The sequence below is a fragment of the Haliaeetus leucocephalus genome, unplaced genomic scaffold (genome assembly GCF_000737465.1).
Source record: "Haliaeetus leucocephalus isolate CR32 unplaced genomic scaffold, Haliaeetus_leucocephalus-4.0 Scaffold199, whole genome shotgun sequence".
NCBI lineage: Eukaryota > Metazoa > Chordata > Aves > Accipitriformes > Accipitridae > Haliaeetus > Haliaeetus leucocephalus.
Genome location: NW_010972635.1, coordinates 573,312 through 591,436, shown reverse-complemented (window position 1 = coordinate 591,436; position 18,125 = coordinate 573,312). Strand labels below are relative to the sequence as shown.

Here is an 18,125-nt window from a genome sequence, read left to right as displayed (position 1 = left end):
CTGATAAAAGGCCAAAATATCTGTATGAATGCAGGTAATACTTTGACAGCATTTAGATTGTAGTAATGTCTCTTGATAGAGCCCTAGCACCCCAAATTAATTCCAGTTGTTAGGGACAGGAGAGCATCACATGGGCTGAAAACTGGGTGGGGAGGACCATGAACAATGGATTAGGATAAACAGCAGTGTGTCAAATTGTCAGGGGAGTGAAGGAGAGTGCAGTGTTGGGAGCTAAAGTCTTGCCAGTCGCTGCCCTTCATGGTGAGCCGCGCATAGTTAACCTCTGCTGCGTTTCCTTGGGGCTCCTACAGCAATTAAGGGGAGTCTGTGAGTGTACTTGGGAAGTTGGATCTGTTCCTCTTTAGTTACCTGGGAATGTTTTTCAGAATATCCTTCATATGGCAGGGCTGATGTGTGATCCTGCCTGAGGTGTCCGTTTAGCTTTTGTTCATGTTCACAAAGACGCTCCCCAGTTAATTATCCGATATTTTGACCAGGCATTTATTTGCCACCAAATTACAAAGGGAGGAGTGCAAGTTGAAAAATGGGATGAAAAGCATAATAGAGTAGGCTGCGCTTGACTGTGATGTTCAGTCTTCATGATCCCCTGGCTCTGGGTGAGACCCAGGTAACTACTGTCATGGGTCCTTGCTCAGAAGCACCATTAGAAAAGTGGATCTGGGATGGATTCTTCCTCTGTGCGTGTATGGGGGTCCTGTAACTACAAACAGCAGCATCTAGGTGAGCAGGAAGACTTTCTTCTTTTGGTGTTTCAGGCTTGACCGTTACATAGAGGAACTGCCACTGCAGGGACTGACAGGGCATGAGGGTAAAGAGCAGTCACCTTTCACGGAGTGTAAGTGAGTACAAGTGGAAGCTCAGCTTCTACATCCTGCACCCAGGGGGCGAGTGTGACCAGATCATGACACAGCCTCAAAGCATCACTGAAGTATTTACTGAGCTGTGTGTGGTAATGTAGCTCCTGATGCACCATCTCAAACTGGCAGAGAACCAGAAAAGCAGCACCAATATTCAGGTGCCTGTCTGAGAGAATGATTCAGGCCTTCTTGATTTCATGAAGACAAGGCTGCCTGGAGCTCCTCAGTGAGGTACTTAGCATCTGCAGGAATGAAAGGAGGATGAGGCTGGGGCTTAAGAGTGATGTTCAAGGTTTTCAAGATCATTGATTTTGCAAAGAAAGAAAAAAAAAATGCATCTCACAGTCAAGGTGAATTGAGACAGGAAGGACAAAGATGAGTGATTTTGATTACTTGTGATTGGTGGCAGCTGGCATGGGCAAGGAGAAGAAAACAGAAAGAAGGGGCAGCGTAAAGGACTGGAAAACAAAAGGAGAGATGGGCTACATCTTTGGGAATAGGTAATACATCTCTTTTGCACCTGGGGACCAAAAGAGCCTCAAAGGTCTCAATAGTTGATAATGTGGCTGGGTTCCCTCTCACATGCTAACTAGAGTGCCCTGCTACTGACAGCCTTTCTTGCAGGGACCCTGGGCCTTTTCCCAGAGGGGATCTAGTGTTGCCTCTTGGAGAGGTTGTGAGGCTGGGATCAGGTATATCCTTGAAGAGAGCCAGATCCTGGGGAACTCTGTGGGATGCAGTGTAGATGTGTAGTACCAGGTTGTTTGTGTGTCTGGATCTGTGTCTGGATCCTGGTGAGTTGGATGGATGTTGTAGGGCTGATCCCACCTCAAGGCAGGGATGTGGTCTGCTCAACTTCTGAAAGGTTACTCCAAGCTTATTCTTGTAATCCTGTGATTTGTTGTGCCCCTGAACCCCATCTTTGGGCCTTTCCAGATTGGTTCTGTGGACACAGAAGATGGTAAATGTCTATCCAGGCCTTTCCAGGGCAGCTCCTCAGCACCACTGCACCTTCTACATGTTTATCAGAAAGAAAGGCATATGCACAGGGTATTTAGACTGAGTGTTTCCTACAAAAATGTTCCCCAGCAAAGGAGACCCCACTCTTTCCATCAGGGTTTTCATACTGTGTCTCGGACCCCTGAACATTCCTTTTTTGGCATTTCTAGGTGGTTGTATTCCTCTGCATGGAGCTATTCAAGGATGGCTTGGAGAGATGGTGAAGAGGAGGGGCAGTAAGAGTGCAGAAGTGAAGGAGCAGCTCTGCACGAATTTTGCTTAAGCTGTAGTCTCTGGGCAGAGAGTCGTCTTCTTTCCTGTCTAGCTCAACTACTTCTTTGCTTTTCCCTGTCACTTTTTTATGGAGATGAGAACCATCCATGCTTATAATACAAGATGAATCCCACATTGTGCCCTGTCTTTTCTCAGGTCTTCCTTGGATCTCAAACTCGTTCTGTTTGTTGTCACTGCTGCTTAAAATTGGCATTTGTGGTGGCATCCAGAGGTCCCGACTGCAGCATTGTTCCCCTTGTGCTATTCGCAGCACAGAGTCATAACAAGAGACAGTCCCTGCCCCAAATAGATTAAGTGGGATCTTTGAGAGAGGAAATGGAAGCACAGAGAAGGGATGTGAATTGTCCCACTTTACGCAACATTTCTGGGATAAAACCCAGCACTATTAATAGCTTTTTGCTCAACAACCATCTTTTGTTCAGAACTCTGGTTTTCACCTTAAGTTGTTTGTATTGTGCCGGATCTGTTGGCCAGTTTGGCGAAAGTTGCCACCTTGTGATCTACAGCTAGTTGTAGAGCAGGTCCAATAAACCCTTATCCATTTTAAACTCGGAACAGTCTTTCTGCTTGAGCCACCACTATGCTGCCTGTTGTCTTTTTTTTCACTCACATTTCACTGCTGCATCATTGGTCTTTGTCTTTGGATGCTTGCATTCTGCAATATCTCCTAGAAAAGTACTTGTGTCACACCTTTGCTGCTCTTCCCTAAATCCTACAGTGGAGTAGCTGGACAGTCAGCAAGGGTTTGCTCACATCAAAAACTCAAATTTGCTTTACCTTCCTTCTTACTTGTTGCCCATGAATATTCTATAAAGTGAACTTTCTGAAGGAAACATTTGTGGAATCAGAAACTGTTGATTAAATTTTAACGAAGAGTCACAGGAAGCAAATTTTAAAATTGCAACTGTATGTTTGTGATAATAAGAGCTCTGTCACTGCTGTCAGGGACTAGAATTGATGGAGGCCACAAAATCTCTTTATCCAACCAAAATGAGCCAGAGTTGCTTGATTTTTTTTTTTTAAAGACAAGCCACAAAATGCTCATGAGCAATTTACAGGCCAAAAATTAGCCAGGATGGCTTTCCAGAGAATAGTTCTGAAGAGTATTGCAATAAGCAATATTCAAATATAAAACGAGGGAAAATAAGGATAAAAAAATTAATCAGGAAGAGCTGACATCCTTGAGACTCCTGGCAGCCATAAATCAGCCTGGTTGGGGGACATTTCAGTGTAAGCCACCCATCGCTGCACTTCAGTGGGGGTCCGGAGCTATTCAGAACAATGCTGGGAAGCCGCACTCTGGACAAGGCAGGAGACACGCTGTGTTAGTGTCTCCACTGGGCAGTGCCCAGAGTCCCAAATGGAATTTACAGCTAGCTGCTTCCCTGCAGCCCACGGAGGAGGGTGGCCCCTTCTCTGCGGGGCTCGGGTGCTCCCTCGGCTCGGCCAGCACGCGGGCGCTGCCAGCACGGAGCACAGCCGGCCCCTCTTTGCAGATCGTGTTCTCTCGTGCTAAGGGTCCTGCTGATTTCAACGGAGAGGTCAACGCGTGGAAGAGAGCAGAACTTGGCCTGACATGGGCCGTCACTGCAGCAGCGGCAGAGACCAGGGCGTCCTGGGCGTTGGGAGAATATTGTAATATAGGGTGGTAATTCCATCTGTGCTTGGTGGGGTTTGGGCATGTATGTATCTGGCTGCCTTGAAAAAGCTGTCTCAGGGATGATCTTTATTTTCTTTCCTTTTCCTGCGTTTGGATGAAAAACAGACCTGCGGTCACTGTCTGAGGTTCTTTTGGTACCAGTGCTTTAAAGCATTTCTTGAACTAACAGAAAAACTTTTAATCTTTCTAATATAACATTACAGAGAACAAACAAGTCTTTAATGCAAGCCCCAGGGTCTCTTGTGGGGAGATCCCGATAAAAACACGGCTTTCTGTTTTGGAAATACCCTCTGGTGGATTTGTCAAAACCCTACCAGAGACAATGGTGAACTTTCAAAGTAAGCAGAGACATGGAAAAAAAAAGATCGTAATTAAGACTGCAAGTGGTTGGCTTTTGTCACGGAATGCTCGCGGATATGATTTTATAGGTTAAAAGTTAAAAATCCCCCCGCCTCAATGTTAGAGACTGCTAATTGAATTTATTTGTCCAGACATTAAAGTGCTTTCTTCTTTGAATGACTGCTTTGTGTGGTGTTTTCACCTGGTTGTGTATGAAACACTGGGATGTCCTCTGGTCCAGGACTTCCTGGGAGGTTGAAATACCCCAAAATGTTGCAAGCTGGGCTGCCGCATCTGACCTTCACTTGACCTCTGCCTGCCCTGAATTAACATCTTAGTAACTGATCCCAAGTTTTGCTGATTTTTCCCTACTTGCTGATGTTAAGCATATTTAAAAACACTTGTTAAAACTGATGCTCACCTCCAAGTGTGCTGGGGCAGGGAAGGGGGCAGATTCTGCACTGGGATTTTGCTGGTGTGGGCTGGGTTTGAACAGTCCCTCCACAGTGAGGTGCTGCAGACGGTGCTCTGTGTTTATGGTCTTCCTGACCTCAGACCTCTCATCTTGGTAATTAATACCTCTGGAGTCCTCATTCTATTTAAATACAATATATTGAGAGAGGAGGAAAAAGATGTCCAGAAGTGCTGTGTTATCTAAAGCTGAGAGTGCATCCCTGGTCCTTTGCTTCTGCACCTAACTTTGATGGGCATGAGACAGGGCTAGGCAGAGAGAGAAGGGTTTACTTGGTACATACTGCATTTCACTCAAAGGCTCGGTCGCATTTATCTGTTTGTAGTGGCCCTTCTTGCTGATTTATTTGAAGGACTTGGTGGGTGGTGTTTGCGGTTGTCCTGTACCCATAGCATTGCAGCGGCTCTTGTTTTTTCAAGTTTACCTGCAATGCTCCTCCTAGTCCACGATGGTGTGTCTTCTGTCCTCTCGTCACTGGGAGAGCCCAGGTAGTGCAGGCAGTCTCTGTTGAAAGAATTTCAGCTCCACTTTAACTGAGCTTTTTCCCCCCCATGTTTTAAACAAGCACTCCTGTGGTTGATAGAGCTGTAAAACACCAAATAGGTTTTTTTCATCCCTTTCTAGAACAGATGATATTCCACTAATGGCCATTTTACATCAGCAAATCTTTCCCTGGAACCTGAAACGTAGCCTTTACCTTTGCCATGACCGTAATGGGTCTATATATGGTTTCATGTACAGATTTTATAATAAACATTTAATGAAACAAGTTTTTTTACTAACTTAGATTTGTTTGTCTCCTGGGGTGAGGGTTACACTTTGGTGATTGGAAGATGATGGATGCCACCCAGGTCTTTACCAGGGTACTAGGGTAAGTAATTTTTGCTTAGTGTGCAGTGGCTGAAACAAAGAATTAATGTATTTTAAAGTTTTGGATGCTCTGGGTAATTCATTTGTTGGCTGAGTCTTGACTGGCAGTCCACAGAGTATGGGTGGGCCATTTTTCTGGCTGATTGTGAAGATAGAGATAAAGCTATATTTTATGAATTGCTGTTTCCAAGGTCATCTGGAAATTGAGCAGTTCATAAAATATATCTTTGTTCAAAGATATATTTGATTATATAAAATATGATCCCAGAATCAATTGGGTACAAACAAGATGTTGCCTTTAGGGTTGAAAACACATTGTTAGAGGCATGAAGAGCAGAAATTGTTGCTGCTGTCTTTGTGTGGCTATTGTTTTTGGTTTTAATAGGAACAGAATGAATGACATTTTTCCACCAGACCACTTATGCTCAACTATACCTCCAGGACAACTTCCTGGCCAAAAATATTCAAAACAAACAAACACAATAGCAATTCTACTCCAATTACATTGTTTGCAAACCAGCTAGTGTTCATAGAGTACTAGGTCTGGCAAATCCAAGCACTTCAGCCCTGGCTTTTAATATTGGATATTTGTATGTGAATTACTTGTAGCTGTTGTGCTATTCAGATAAGCGTTTGCATGGCCATGTGCATGGGTACCTCCAGCACTTCTGCCCAATTTGTGATAAAAGCATACCCTAGCTGTCTTAACAATTTGGGTGAAAAGCGTGGGTACAGGGAAGACATCCTTGCCCAATGGCCAAACACTCATTGATTTCAATGAAGCTGAGATTTCAGCCTAGGGCTCTGAACCAAATCATACACACCAATTTCAAAACTTTCACTTGAAAGAAGAATAACTAAATATTAAGTGTGAGAAAGAGAAAGACAGAGGAGGAAGAATTTATCAGTTGCTCTTTTATGTAAGTGGAGCCAGTATTTGTGAGAGGAGAGTGAACTTGCTGGCTTTGTGGCACCTTTTCCTGTGGTTTGAGCTGCCAGAGTGATCCTATAGAGAGCAAACCTACATCAGCAAACCTGCTTGTGACTTTCCAGTCATTTCTCTTTGGCCAATGGGAATGGTCATAGAAATGCTGATTGTTGTAACTCACAGTTTTAAATATATACAGTGCTGTGGATAGGCATTGTAGTCATTTCTTCTCCCTGAGGTAGAGGGCTACAGGAACCTATTTAAGGGAAAAGAACTTGTATGGTAAGGGTGCTGTGGGACACGCAGGGAGGAATAATGCAGATGTTCTGGCTCCAGCAAGGTTTCCAAGCTTCATTCCAACCCTAGGTCTGCTGGTCTCAGTCTTTTCAGCATCTTCACACTCCCAGTCATCTGGGTACTCTCCACATCCCTGTCTGTTCTCTGTGAGTCAGCTGGGTGGGTGTCCTCAGCAGACCCTCTAGGACCTGGAGGAGTGGCTCCTGCATTGTCATACCTAATGTCTCCCGCTGTCAAAGTGGGACCTCTCCCAGGAACACAAAGATATGCCTCTGACTCCTGCTGGCATACGCTGCAGGAAGGGCACAGCAGCAGGGTGCATGCTAGACACAGAGTCATCTCCTGTGTCCTTGGAGAACTTTGGGTTATTAACCCTTGCTGAAGCCTATGTCTTTGCAGTTACTGCACAGATAGACCCATGGACAGTGCAGGCGAGGTGTAAATGCCCAAAGTGAGCCACATCATCTAGTATTGGCTCCCACAGTGGAGTCCCTACCATCACAGATCTAGTAAGAGAAACATGGTTATGTGTTAATTAAAAGGCCTAATAGTGGCTACAGCAGAAAGCTGCCCCTTGGAAATTTAAATTTGACTTTGTGGTTTACCTGCCATGTACCCCTGCCTAGGATGCAGAGATCTGAGTGAGCTGCTGCAATGTGCAGAGACAATCATGTTGACAGCTGTGAGAAAGTTTGATCATCCTTTTTTGCATAAACTGGAAATATAAATTGCCTAAAGCATATTACTAATACTATTATAATAATAATAATATTATATTTTATATTCTCAATTTGGAGCCTGTAGTTACCCACTGGTGGGTTGCAGCAGAGGTTGGTATAGGGTGATATGGCATTTTGACATCAAGGTTCTCTTCCCGTAGGCTCAGGTCTGTGTGTGTTTTGTGGAGGTTGTGTCCATCTGTTGAATAAAGCCATGGTCTTTCACTCCCTCCCATGTTTCAGATGCAGCTTTAGTTAAATACAGCCCTGTTACCTTCAGTGGCATTGGAGGGTCACAGACTCAGAGCAGTTCTTGTCACCCTGCCACCAAAGAGTTGAACTCTGTTCAGAGTCCCAGCTGCAGACACCACAGCCTGCCTAGGCACGCAGCAGTGACTGCAGTTTTACCCTCTCTGTAAAAACCCAGAAAAAAGGAGGATAAACACTTAGAGTGTGTAAAGTGTTAAGCAAGGCTTTTTTTTCAAGTGGGCCCCATGTTTCTACTCCTGGCTGGAGGGAGCCTTCTTCAGAGTAGGTCCCTCTTTGGCAAGTTGGCATTTGCAGCCAGTATTAAAAAGGTCAAAGAGTCAGGGTGGGCAGGAGCTGCTACTGCTGAGGTTCAGTTTTGTCTCCTTGTCAAATAAAGGCCAAAACAAACACAAGCGAAAGGAGCATTGCCTCTGATAAAAACAGTAGAGGCAGCAAACATACCAGAAGCGGTAGGGCTGCATTAGCCAAGAAGTAAGATGTATTAGCCCAGTGCATGCTGACCCACCAAAGACACGTCTGGTCTCCAGACCTGCATGGTAGTGCTCTGTGCCAGGGATATGTGTCCTCACCTTGTCGGAGAGATGACAGAAATGGGAAAAATTCTGTTTGTTAGGGAGTCGCCATCTTTGTAAAAGTTTGTGTTTGAATTTGGAGCAAGTCAAGGCTGCAAAACATTTCCCATGGAAGGATGAATTCTGGAATTTTCCATCTGGGAGAACATTGAAACTCTCCCATCTGAGCTGCCCTCCATAAATGGGAAGGCCTGTACTCCTGCGGGAGAGACTTTGAACAGCAAAGTGGTGGGGACTCTCCAGAAGAAGCTGAGGGAATAGCAACCTTTGAGACGGCTTGGGCGGGTGTCATGCCTTCAGACCTTGTACGTCAGTGGTGAGGAGCCTGGAAGCCTCAAGGACTATGTCTGTAGCATCCTTTGGGTGCTGAGAACTGGGAGCACGGACCCTTGGAGACACTGCTGGACCTACAGCTTCTCCACCCCAGTGCGGTAGCCCAGAGGCTGGAAGCCCTGGCACCTGTGGGGAAGGGCTGTCCTGGGGCCAATGGCTTGGGCAGTCTGAGAAACCCAGCTGATTTCCAAGAGATCACCTGTGCGGCTTCCCTCCCCTCCTGACAGAATAGGGGAGTCCTGACCCGAGGATTACAGTTGGAGGGGGCGAGTGTGCTGAAAACCATTGCTCTGATGTAGACATGTCAAGGCATCACACCTGTGAGTTTGTAGGTCCCAACTCTCCTCACATCTCCCCCCATTCCTGTGAGAAAGTATTTTTCAGACTCCCTTTTCCGTGGCCGGGGGAATTCAAACTAAGTTGCCTTCTTCCTCAGCTGCTCAGAGAGACACAGAAGGATCATACCCTCCCAGTTCTCTAGATCCACCTACCTAAACATTTTGCCACCCGCCATGTGCCAGGCAGCGTGGGGGAGCCTCCAGTGGTTGGCACTGCATCCTCTGGAGGAGGCCGGGAAGATAAGTCACGTCTATTTATGAGGTCTGTTGCCCGGAGATCCCAGATGAGTCTGTAGATTGTCTGCTCTGGAGGTTCTCCCACAGTGAGCAAGACACAGCTCTGGAAGCAGTGTTTGTGGCTAGTGTTGCTGGCTGTTAAAGAGTTCACTGAGCACCTTTCCCAGGATGACTTGCTTCTCCTCTGTGCTGCCGAGGGGTTGTTTATGTATGATGCTTTGTGGATGGAATGTGGTTTTGTTGCTGCTCCATTATTGGACTCTGTTTGGGTGGTCTGCACGTTTATGATTAATGATATTTTGAGTTGAGACTCTAAGGTGCTTTCAAGCATACTTCAGGTACCAGAAGTGAAAGAGGTGTTGTTATCATCAAGGTACTTCAATGTAATATCAGATGTAATCAGAAGTGAATTAATTAAAGCAGTGTGTACATGTAAGTCCTTTTATGGTGGATGTTCAAGCAACTCACATGGCATAGTTTAGAACGCAATTTTTTTAGACTTTTGTAACCCTCTTCTCTCCATGAGAAAGTGGTAACTTGGCAGTAGATGCCAGGACTGCTGTCAGAGGGCAAACCTCTCCTGCAAAGGCCTCTTAGTGAAACATGACTCTTGAAACAGATTAAGAAATTGTGTGCATTTTTTGATCCCAGCTCCAGCACGTTTTAGGGTTAATTCTTATGGCTTACACAACTGGTGTAGGCTGAGATCTAATGGTTGCTTGGGTTTCATCTGACCTTGGAGTGAGCAAAAACCTGTAGAAAATCTATGGTGACTGTTGGTCTCAGCTCTACCAGGACTAAACCATCCTTTCTGCAGCACGGCATAGTCTTGACATGTTTGTCTGTTAGAAAAATCGCCTGAAGAGCAGCTGCCTCTTTTGTCCAATACCTCAGGCTTTGTGAGGCTGGTTGTTCTTCACCCCCACAGAGAGGAGACTTGAATTCAGATAGAGGAGGGGTTGACAGGATTGCAAAGTGACCTAAATGATTGCATGAAGCAACCTGTAGCTTCAGTCTGAAAAGCACTGCCAAAACACTCCTCCTCATTCTTGTGAACCCAGTGGCAGTGGTGGCTGCGTGGTGTGTTTTGCTAAACTAGCTGTGGAGGAGACCACGAGCTGGCAGACCAGAGCCCTGAGATTCAGATGAGGAGGATCTGAAATGGCAGCTTGAGCTCAGCCTGCGCCAGGATGATGGAGTGACTTGGGTGGCCCTGGTTTGGTGTTTTGGCTCTGACAAAAGCTGTACTGGCCACATCTGAGCAGCAGTAACCTGTGTGGAGGAGGCTGGAAAGCCAGGAGCTGGTGGAAACGTGGGGAAATTGGACCTGGACCCTGCTTGGTATACATCTGAGACTGTTTGCCAGGGATAGTATGTTATCTTGATATGTACGAAGCCAGTGTTTGTTTTCCCAACATGTTTGAAAAAGTACCAAACAGGGAGGAGACTAAAATGACCCCAAATGTTCAGAGCACTAGAGAAAGGGGGCACTTTTAAAATCCTCGCATCTATTTGAATCAAGCTCACGACTTTCTGAGCTGCAACTCTATGATTTGGACAGGGCAGAGATAGGAAATGGGTCGATGTTGAAGCTGAAAATGAACCAAAATGTAAAACTTTATCATTGACATAGTCCAGTATTAGCACTCTGTGTGCTGCTTTGGTCTCTCAAGCTACTTCAATTTACTGTTGGAGAAGGTTGAAAGGTGATTCATTCATAGTTTACAAGTACCTAAAAAGGAAAGAGGTTTCTGGTTGCTAGATGGGATTCAAATTTACCAGAGAAAGGCAGAGAGATCTCTTGGCTGGAAGCCAAAGTTAGAGAAATTCAGGCTAGGAATAAGGGCTGCAGTTTAAACAATATGAATAAAAAACAGTGGAATGTCTTTGGCTGGCATTAAGCAGACTCATCAGCAGTTAATGGCTCTAAATGAGGATTTCTGTGTTTTTCTAAAAGATGCAGGAATTATGAAGACCTTCCAGCCCAGAGCAGCCCTTCCAGGAGACCAAGGCTGGGCGTCCCTTTTGACCGGAGCAGCCTGTGCATGGCTCTGGATGCTGTGTCCCCAGGCTTGGGGCTCTGCCTGCTCTTCCCATGCTGCTGTCTAAGCACAAGCCACACTTGTAGCGTAGCAGTAAGGCGCACAGATGTGCTGGGCGTCGGGGAGCATGGCTGTGTTTCTTTGTGCACAGTGCTTTTCCCAGACACAGTCCAAAATATTTCTGGATTGGATTTCCCTTTCACTGGCCTGCCTGATTCAACCAGGGAATTACAGTCCATGAAGTGTGGCTTGCGAGCAGAATGCACAGTCCTTTTCCCTCCTGTAGTAAGGCAGCCGAAGACATGCAATCTGGGGAGGAAATATGTTCTCTTCCCTTTTTCTGGACAGGACTCTTGGCTGGAGGGGTGCGATGCAGGCAGAGCCCCTGCCCTGTGTGAGCATCAGCTCCATCTCTGCCACACTTGGCATATGTCTCTTTGGACCTGCCTGTTTAGGAATGTCATGTAATTTATCACTGGAGGCCAAGAGCACAAGGTGCAAGAGGTGCATAGGTTTGAGTGAGATGTGATTCATGTCAGTAGGGAGGAACCAGGGAACAGAGATCTTGGAAGGTTTCTTGCTTGTCTCTTGGCCCTTTCCTTCAGTGATCTCCAAGTTTCTGGGCTTTGCTCTGCTCTTGCCAGCATTTTCTGGGGAGGGGGACAGGGCCGACACATCTTTCTCCGAGGCCATGCTGCCTGCTTCATAATTCTGCAGACCACAGGCCTGGAAATAATATGAAGCAGATGCACCAATGCCAAGGTCAGGACCTTCCCAGTATTTAAGGCATATGTATACTGTTGGCATGGTACAGGGTGACCTCAGTGTACAATAGGAGCCAACCGACACAGACATTCAGACAGAATAAATATTTGACAGCCTCTATTTCTCTATTCCCCCAAATGACTCCTATAAAAGCAAGGTCCTGTTTACCTTCCCAGCTGTCCGTGCACAGTGTTCTGAGAAGAGGCAAGCTCTCTTCTCCATTCATTGCCTTCCTGCTCTTCTGGGTGACCCATTTCCAGGCAAGGATCAGGGATACTGACTTCGCCAAATCCAGGACACCTTGGATTTTCACAGAACTCCTGAAATTTGGGGAAAGCTGAGATCGTTTTTGTTCAGAAGTCTCCCTGTTTGTGCCAAAGCACAGTGACCTGGGAAGCAGTGCAAGGCATCAGTGTGCAGCCTGAAGCAATTGCCTGCAGCTGTCCAAGCCATTTTTTGTGCTGTCCCTGCCCCATTAGCACGTGTGCAGCCCTCCCCTCCTGTTGCCTGTGGCACAGGTTTCTAGGAAGCCTGCAGCAGGCTTGGGTGTGCAAAAATAACAGTCAGGAAGAATATTTAGTGGGGTTTATTCTTTTTTCCTTGGTGTACTAAACATGCTTCCTTTGCACTCCTGGATCTTCAGTTTGCTTCTGTGCCTTGGCGCCAGAATAGCTGTGCAGCTCAGAGTCAGCGGAAAGTCTGGCATGCTTGGGACCAGACCTGCCGTGTTACCCACCCACGTGCTGCCAGGCACCTCTCCTCTCACGGTCGCAGACACCTCTGGGTTTGCCTTTCAGGCACTGTGAGCTTTGCCCAGCCAATTTGTGTTACCCTGAACTGTTCAATTTCTGTCCATGTTGTATCTTTTTGATTAAGGACAATTTAGCTTCTTATGCCCTCGCACACACAACAAAAGAGTGAGAGAGTCTTCAGAGTTTCCTACCACAGGAGTATATGCCTGATGATTGTTGTGCTTTTTATTTTGTATAAGATCACTTTCAGTGAAAACAGTCTTTAAATAAAACCAACCTGTGGTAACTTAGCTTGGCATAAAGAATGAGTGAAGACTTACAAAGGTCTATAAAATAGTGATTGCTCTAATGAAACCCATCCAGTTCCTCCTCCTTTGATTACTCTTCCATATCGCAAGATCAGAATGCACTAGGCAATTAAAAGATGGCTTCTGCCTATTAGACAGAGGAAATACTTTATCTGTAACACATCTTACACAAGTGGAAACCATTGTTACCAATATTCTTAAGGCAAAACTGGCAACTTGCTATTTTCTTTTTTAAGGTTAACACTGATAATGAAAAAAGGGAGCTAGAAGAGTGCAGAGCTGTCAGTTGAAAGAAAAATTGCAAGTCTGCTAATCCTTTCATGTCAGGTGTAATATAAAGCCTGGCAGAGATTGATAAGAAGTGTCTCCCTCTCTGCCTGATGTTCCAGGTGCATGGTAAAATCACCTCTCTGAAACACCCAGGAAAGCTCACATGCAGAGCCAGGCTTCAGACTGGAAAGGCTGCTGACCATTTTAAATAGCTTTATTCTTTCACTTTTCTAACTGCAACCTGAAGAATAGCTGTCCCTTCCCTTCTCATCCTTTATATGCGCAGGTTTTCATTGCAGCCCCTCTCAGTGGCTGTTGCTCTGCTGCTGACGCTGTCATGCGGAATGACCGTCTGTCTTAGCAGCAGGCACGGAGCATCTGTGGCACACACTGCTGGGGGACCGGGACGGCTCTCCGTGACCTGCCTCTGCTCCTTCTGCAGTGAAACGCTCTGGCTGTGGTTGGTGGGGCTGTGGGATTGGCAGCATGCCCGTCGGCAGCAGCAGAGGTCATGTAGGTGTTGGTAATCATCAGCAGCGAAGGCAGGATGCAGGGAAAAATAGTCTCGGAAGAGCGTGAGCTCCTGCACCCCTGGCTCTGGCCTGGTGGGAGAGCCGGGAGAGCAGAGCAAACCCCGCTCTAGCAGGAGACACGCGGGTCCTGCCTCTGTGAGTAAGGGCGGCCGTGGAGCAGTCGAGTCTGGTCACACAGAGCAGAGAAAAGAGTGAGCCAGACCCGGGGGATGCCTCTGTTCCCCATGTGGATGTTTCTGACCCCATGATCCTTCCCTGCCTGTGTGCTGGTAAAACCTCGGGAGTCGAGCTGGCGTGCAGCCCCATCCCAGCCATCACGGGGCAGCAGGGGCAAGCGCTTTTCCCAGGGGAGGGGGCTCGGTGGGCTCACATTGCTTGTGCGCAGCCTCTGAAAGAGGCAAATTTCACGTTGTCTGGTTTCTCTTTTTATAGCTGTCCCTCCCAAACTGAAGAAACTGAAAAGCCCAAACGTTCATGTTGGTGAAAAGATTTCACTGAAATGTGAGGCGACCGCTGGAAACCCTCAGCCATCCTACAAGTGGTTTAAAGATGGCAAAGAGCTGAAGAAGAGCAAAGATATCCGGATCAAGTATGGGAATGGGAAGTAAGTATGCTATGTGGCTGCTCTGCCTCTGCTCACTAATAACACTGAGTGTTGGGGTCCAGGGGACTATCTGGCTAGAAGTGGTGCTGTGCTCTCCAAGTCACTGCTGAGCAATACTGAGATGCTTCCTTGGAGTCACAGGGCCATGCACAGCCCATTTACCATGCATGGGAGAGTGGGCAAGATTCCCAGTTTCCTCAGAGAGTAGTGGAGAGAAAGGAGCAAGGCAAGCACAGGATAGATGCTGGATTTGTAGATGGGGCTCTCCTTGGGTAACTGTGTCATTGGATATCTGAGAGGGGTGTGCAGTGACCTGGGGAGATAACTCTTTCCCTGCTAGCTGTAGACTGGTTGTAGGCAGCTCAGGTTACCTGTGGTGAATCCTGCTTTGTGATTAGGGGGTTTTAATGCAGAAGCTATCCAAACTCAACAGTTGCCCCACCAGCCAACAGTGGGCCTGCATAAATATGGGAAGAATCACTCTGTTCTCTCCTGAATTTAGGTGGACTCAAAAGAATCTAAGGAAACTGCAAGGATACAAGAGCACATCACGATACTGTCTGATTAGGGCCCATAGTCACCCACCAAGGCCTTGTCTCACACAAGAACTTCCATCGCTGCACCCAGGGCAAGCTCCACCGTGGCTGCCCCAAACTCCCCATGCAGCGAAGCTCTCAGGCAGCTGCTGTCAGTGAGTGTCATCCTAGGTAATGCCTCATTCAGGCAGTGCAAAAACACCAGGAGAAATAGGCCCCAGTGACTAAACTAAGGGGTTCTCACTGGGAATTGATTTAAATGGTTCCATGTTGATATTTTTCAAGGCCAAATGTTTACATAGCATGTATCTTAAAATTATTCCATAATTGTGACTATGCTTACATGCATATATCCTGACCTAGCCAGCAACCTAACCAGTCAGCTTGCAACTGCCCAACCCATTGGAAAACTTGAAACTGAGTCTTTGCTAACATAGGTTATGTCTGAGTGTGTGAAAAATAGCTCAGCTCTTCTCATTATGGATAGAAGCCACTAAAAAATCAGTTAGAAAAATCGGTTAGTGCTTGAATGGGCCATTGTCAATTGCTCTAATTTAATTTCAGTCCTGTTAGTTTTGATTTCAAAGTCACGCCCAAAATGGTTGACCTCCTTTGTAATAACTGTAGGATTCATGGCTGGTTTAGGATGAGATGGTCAGTGGAAGGCTTAGGCTAGAAACACCAGCGTATCCAGGATAACTGGCTCATATCTAGTGGATGCCGTCTGCTCAGGAAGGGCTGTCTGGGCTTGCAGGCAGCAGAGGTAGGGCAGAACTGTGCCTGCCTCTTTGCTCTGTCGCCCTCAGTATTTCTGTGGCCCTTGTCCGCCTCATGGCCTCAGTGTGTACCGATGGGTACTGGAGCTGGGATGCCCTGGAGGAATGTCTGCACCACCCACTGCAGCCCAGCGTGGGAAGTCTGCCGGTCCAACTGGTGTGGACACTGCATCCCTGCGGGCGGGCAGCTTGTAGGACCTTGAGCTCGCTGGCACTGGGATCTTGCAGGGATGTTGGGGAGCTATTTCTGTCAGAGCTAGAGAGAAATCAGCCCCAGACCAAACACCCAGCAAAATTCTCTGGGGACCGATCCTGGCGATGGCGAGAGGCGCCTCTTGCAGCATTTCCCTGCTGTGCTCCCAGAGATCACAGTCCTTCCTTGCCTCCTGGCACCCCGCGGCCAGCACGAAGCTGTGACAGGATGGTAGCCCACCCACAGTGGTGCAGGGCAGGCACGGACTCCCTGGGTCAGGGACATAAACATATGGAAGAAGGTTGATCCTCTTTCCTCAGGACACTGCTGTCAAGTCATAATTTTGCATTTACCAGTTTCCATGGCAACACGTTGGCTCACAGCCTGCCAGTGACAGGCCAAAAACATGTGCGTGCTAGAAGTTCTTCCTGCTGGCAGAATAAGCCCAAGGATAAACATTTTAAAGAAAGCTGAGCACCTGCCTCCTCCAGTGTCTGAGGCTCCCTCAGCAGCAAAGGTGTGAGCCCAAAGCATCCCCCACTGATCTGCCCCCAGAATTGCTTCCCATCCCTGCTCCCGCTCCCTGCTGTCATTAAAACATACCATTAAGTGGAGAGGTTGCCTGTCTGGGGCTGGGGCCTGGTTATGGAGACTCGACTCAAGCAGCTATCGAGCTGGGACAGGTCTGAGATGATAACCCCTTGTTGACCATTTGCCCCTTGTTGAACAGTCAGCGGTGCAGGAACACTTCTCCAAGCAGACCTGGATGGGCCTGTGCACCCCTGGTCTGCCATCCTCAGCTTTCAGGCTCTCCTCTCCACTGGGCTTGCTAGATCTCAGTGCTTGAAAACACCTTGAGGGCAGAGTGCTCACTGGCATTGGACCTGCCTCCTTCTGGTCTTGCTGCACGCAATAAACATTAAAAATTGCTCTGTGCATGCAAGCTGAGGATCGAGGGAGCCCTCATGACTTTGCATATCTCCATTAAGTAGCTAGGGGGGCTGAGTTTAGTAGAGGGACCCAAAACTGGACACGGGATATGGGTGTACATCATTACTTCCAGCATGATAGGAGAGGACTCCAGGCAAGGATAAGCATCCTAAACTGTAAAGCTCAGAAAGGAAGTCTTACTCTATGGTGATAAACTAAAAAATAGTGGGGTTTATACATCTGGCTCCACTTAGAGATAACACTGGTCTCCAGCTAATCCTCTGCTCTTCCTTTCAGTTCAGAGTGGAGTGGGGTTTCCAGAGGGCTAGAAATAGAGCACTGGGGAGGGACTTTCACAGAGAAAGTACACAAGGCAAAAAGTGTCACAGCCTATGCAGCACCTGGCCAGGTGCACAGGATCATTTCTTTAAAAGTTTGATCCAAAGACCTAATACAGTTGTCTGCTGGAGCCAGAGAAAACAAGCCCTGCCAGGATGTGGAAGTGTTGTCCATAGTGTTTCACTTGGCCCTGCAAGTCCCCGGCAGAGCTGGGCAAAGCTCTGCATGGGACCCTTTCTTTGTCTGCAACTCTGCGGTCCTTAAACAACATGCACAGGATTAGGATGGGAGACAAGAAGAACGTGGTTGCCCTCTGTGACTCATTTCTCTACTCTTCTGTGCCTGGCTTTCCTCCCTGTGTGTTTAAAGAGGCTTGAGATCTCTAACTAGAAAGTGTAACTGAAGCCCTTTTTTTTTGTGATCAAGTTTTCATCTGATCCCACTGGCCCTCCTAGAGTAGGAGATTTCTTTGAAAATAAGGGAAGTATATATTGTAAGGAGGAGAGGAGCAGTTAACTGCATGTCAGCTCTTCAGCTTTTCCATCAATCATCTTTCCTCTTGTTTTTTAAACTTACCGGCAAAACTTCTGGTGCCATCAGGCAAAGGAGTCATTTATTTTTCAATGGATATTTGCTGGAGGGAGGGGAACAATTCTGATTCCTCCTTTCTGAACTGCATGTTCCATCTGTAATTAGTAACAGGCTGGGGCAAGCCTGGCTTGCACGAAGAGGAAACTTCTCTTTAAGGTAGAAGAAATTATTGGCTGGAATTTTATCTCCAGCTCAATTTAAATAAAACACAGTTGATGGGGAACCTAGAGAAATTACCCAGAAAGAATTACATGCAGTAGTGAAGTACAGCATAGTGAGT

General features: G+C 46.9%; 1 protein-coding gene across 1 annotated transcript in view; it reads left to right on the top strand.

Moving 5' to 3' along the window:
• NRG2 (neuregulin 2) overlaps nt 1–18,125 on the top strand; it is a gene marked incomplete at its 5' end in the record, with an annotated part of 169,275 nt that overhangs the window by 92,229 nt on the left and 58,921 nt on the right. Inside the window, one exon of the mRNA XM_010565989.1 lies at nt 14,309–14,480. Coding sequence (XP_010564291.1) covers nt 14,309–14,480 — 172 coding nt within the window. The remainder of the gene's footprint in view (nt 1–14,308; nt 14,481–18,125) is intronic.